This window comes from Trachurus japonicus, chromosome 20, assembly GCF_045865225.1.
Source record: "Trachurus japonicus isolate A0001 chromosome 20, Traja_1.0".
NCBI lineage: Eukaryota > Metazoa > Chordata > Actinopteri > Carangiformes > Carangidae > Trachurus > Trachurus japonicus.
The window spans coordinates 21302338-21306021 of NC_140926.1; the positions used below are offsets into that span (position 1 = coordinate 21302338).

General features: G+C 39.7%; 1 protein-coding gene across 1 annotated transcript; it reads left to right on the top strand.

Annotated features, from left to right (window-relative positions):
- Positions 1 to 211: 211 nt before the first annotated feature.
- LOC146966865 (apolipoprotein D-like) lies at positions 212 to 3682 on the top strand. The gene is made up of 5 exons (XM_085762825.1): positions 212 to 310; positions 1538 to 1653; positions 1735 to 1856; positions 2043 to 2128; positions 2791 to 3682. Exons 2-5 carry the CDS (start codon positions 1543 to 1545, stop codon positions 3021 to 3023), a joined length of 552 nt encoding a protein of 183 aa, XP_085618951.1. The 5' UTR covers positions 212 to 310; positions 1538 to 1542; the 3' UTR covers positions 3024 to 3682.
- The last annotated feature ends 2 nt before the right edge of the window (positions 3683 to 3684 follow it).

Here is a 3684-nt window from a genome sequence, read left to right on the forward strand (position 1 = left end):
GGGTGTTTCCATGACAGTAAACATGGGTGTGCACTGGAGCACAGTCATAACACTGTGGGTTGTGGATGGTTAAAATAGTTAACCCTTCACACAGGGAATGCATTTTCACTGTGTGTGAGTGTGAGTGTGGGAATGTGCGCATGATGACAATTATCTAATGAGCTGCCTCGTGCCTCCACAGTGACGTCCCCTCAACACACACACTCACTCTGTGTGTGTCTCAGCAGCCGGTAAAACACTGTGTGTGTGTCTCCAGCTCTTCAGACCCAGTGAGCTGCAGCCTCAGACCTCCACCTGACCTACACCTCAGGTAAGAGAGCTTCATTTATGGAGTCATAATGAACTGCAGCATGTAGGTGCTATATAATTATGGTATACGTTTATGATACTGTCATGTATAGGTCAGTTTTTATATAATATAACCTATAATATAACCTTTCATACACTGGTTGTTTTCTGCATCATACAAGGATGAAGTTGTTCTCCATTTGATTTCATCTTCTGTGGCCTTGAACTTGTATTTTATAGAAATATATCACAATTGTTGTTACTTTTTTATTTATAGTGCAGTACAAGTGACAAACATAAAGACACAACACAGCACTAGACAGGAAAGACCAAACACTGCAACACAGCAGCCAAAAAAAGACAGAACAAAACAATAGAAGGAGAAAAAAAATTAAACATAAACATTTTTTTTGTTGCTGTTAGGCAACATAAAGAAGTAGCTGACTGGCTATGAAGATACAGGTGTTGGGTTAAACCAGAAGAACAAGTATGGCGACATATGATGTTTTGTTCAGAGACAAAAGCTGCTCCTCAGTGTCCATGTGAGAGCAGCAGTGAAATGGCCTGTTCCTCTGCTATCTTCTTTACACAACAATGGATGCTGGTCAGCCATATGATGAGAACAGAGGCTGAAATGTAAATGATTTCAGGAATGTAAATATTATACCCGAGCAGCCTCCATGGCTTTAGACGTCGACCACATTCACACAGGTTTCATGTTCAGTTACAACCACGGTTTAACACTTGACCATGAAATAGTCATGGCCGACCAACAGGGGCGAATACACACATTATTCTACACTTGATGTAACTCTGATGATAATATTATCAACAATATAATTCTTCTTGGACAGCTTGGTTGTGATCTACAGTTAATATTTCCTCAACTGAAGATGTATCACATAAAAATGAATCAGAAACTAAACAATACCAATTTAAACCTAGTATAGATAATGAATGTATGTATATTCTTCTTTTCTTTTTTTTTTTTAAAAAGCCTATAATTTTGATTGATGATGGCAATCACAATTTTCTTCCTGCCCAAACAATTAAATCATTCAACCCAATGTTGATTAATTTCAAAGTTTGTTCTAACATAATGTCAATATTTAATAAATGCTTAAGCACATATGAGGGCATTTTAACTGGCTGTTAGTCTATTTGTTAACATTTATAATGTGTCCTCATGCTGTATAGCTACTGTTTCTTGCAACATTAAATCACTGAGTCTTTCCCTCTGCCCCTGAAGGAACCATGTCGACTTTCTACCTTCTCCTCCTGCTGCTCCCTCTGGTGGCAGCACAGACATATCACTGGGGCCCCTGTCCCATTCCCAAAGTGCAGCCAAACTTCAACCTTGAACAGGTAACACACATACTGTATATAAACACACTGTGCACATAAAGCAGCGTCATGCACAGAACTAAGAGCTTCTCTGTGTGACAGTACCTGGGCAGGTGGTATGAGATTGAGAAGCTCCCGGCCTCCTTCGAAAGAGGGAAGTGCATCGAGGCAAACTATTCCATAAGGAAAGATGGTACCATCCGGGTGCTGAACTCCCAGTTCTAGTGAGTACTGACACACATTAGTGTTTCTTCAGGCCTAAAATAAAATGTGGGATAACGGCTATAATAAGTGTGGATGTGGAATCTTTTGGTCGTACTCTGGCTGACTGTCCAAGCGTACACTGAGTCAGAGGTTGCTGTTTGCTCCACTCTTGTCAAAATCTAATCACTTTACTGCCTGTGTCCCAGTAAGAACAAGGTGAGGGTAGCAGAGGGGACAGCAATAGTCCAAGACCCGCAAGAACCTTCCAGACTCGGAGTGAGCTTCTCGTATTGTAAGTTCTCTTCTTCTACTCTTCATCATCTTTGTTTTTGTCTTTGCTACTTTTTACTGACTTAAACCTGACATATCTCGTTGCTGTAAGACTTTTACTTGTTTTAGGAGTATTAATGTTTCCAATTATTGGAGTAAAACAATTAAAACTGAATACAAGGACAGAAAAGGAAAATATGTTTTTAATTCTAAGACAGAAGTCCATCCCACTAATTATATGATTATGTGGTTAAAGAGCACACATACCTCATGAATGACAATATATCGGCTGGTATATGACACAGCAGCCTCACTGCATTATGACTAAGAGCCGTCTGTCAGTGAAAGCCTTCATCGGTATTTAGATCTCAGCAAATATTTGTGTTGCTTTTGGCTGACTTGAGCATTACATCACAGACACAGCTTCTAGGGTGACAGGGTTCAAATCTCTCTGTGAATGCAGATTTTCATGTTTTAAAGACAGTGATGATGATTGTCCAGCAGGTGTCAGCCCTGATCTAGTTTCATACCTTACCTACCTACTCGTTGCATTTATTTTAGCTGTAACCTGAGGGGAAATCTGACTGAATGACTGCATTTACATGGCTGTGAAAATATAAACATAAAAGATTGTAATCATCATCATCATCATCATCAACTCTGATCTCTGATCTTTGCTCCCAGTTTCCCCCTACAGCCCATACTGGGTTCTGACCACTGACTACTCCAGCCTGTCCGTCGTCTACTCCTGCACGGACATCTTCCGCATTTTCCGTATCGAGTACGCCTGGATCCTCGGACGCTCTCGCTTCCTGCCACCAGAGACGGTGCGGTACGCCAAGAACCTGCTGACCAGCGAAGGCATCGACCTGTTCAGGATGAAGGTCACAGATCAGACAGGCTGCAAAGATAATTAGGGACTGACCAGACTCCTGTTCCGCTGTAGCCACAGTGGAGGCTGCAGGGTTTGACACTTGAATTATTGTGTAGAACTATTATGGGTTTATTGGGATCTTGATACTGTTAAAGGATGCAGTGAGAAGGTGGCTCAGTCAGATGAGGTGTTGTAGATCTGCATCTTAAATTTTTCACTTTTTTGAAATGCTAAAAAAGAAATTATGGGGAAAAATTCAAACAGTTATCCATGTTTATTACAACTTATTGTTTAATCAACCAGTATTGCAGTTCTCTATGTGATTTGCTTTGATTTCTATTATTTTTCCTGCAGACTAACTGTCCATGTATCCTCCTATCTTAGCTGACAATTTTATATCCCCAACAACCAATTCCATCCACAGTGTTCATCTTTTTTAAAATATATTTTTATATTTTAATTCTGTAACCGCTCAGTCATTTAAAGACAGGGAGAGTGATTTTGTAAAAACCCACACCACCTCACAAACTCAATGTTGACACATAACTACCAATATACAGTATTTTTCTTTTCACACTCATGAACCAAATATACCCTTGTATAAACTCTGGGACTGTCTTGTATATTAAAGATATCTATGAAGCAGTTATTTTTCATTTAATTTTTTTGTGATTTATCTGATGAAAATTGTCCTGACTCTCACT

Bases quoted from the DNA above. Each gene is read 5' to 3' on its own strand.
- LOC146966865 (XM_085762825.1), top strand. From the start codon at position 1,543: ATGTCGACTTTCTACCTTCTCCTCCTGCTGCTCCCTCTGGTGGCAGCA. The intron at 1,857-2,042 runs GTGAGTACTGAC...CCTGTGTCCCAG, and splicing joins GTGCTGAACTCCCAGTTCTA to TAAGAACAAGGTGAGGGTAG. The intron at 2,129-2,790 runs GTAAGTTCTCTT...CTTTGCTCCCAG, and splicing joins CGGAGTGAGCTTCTCGTATT to TTTCCCCCTACAGCCCATAC.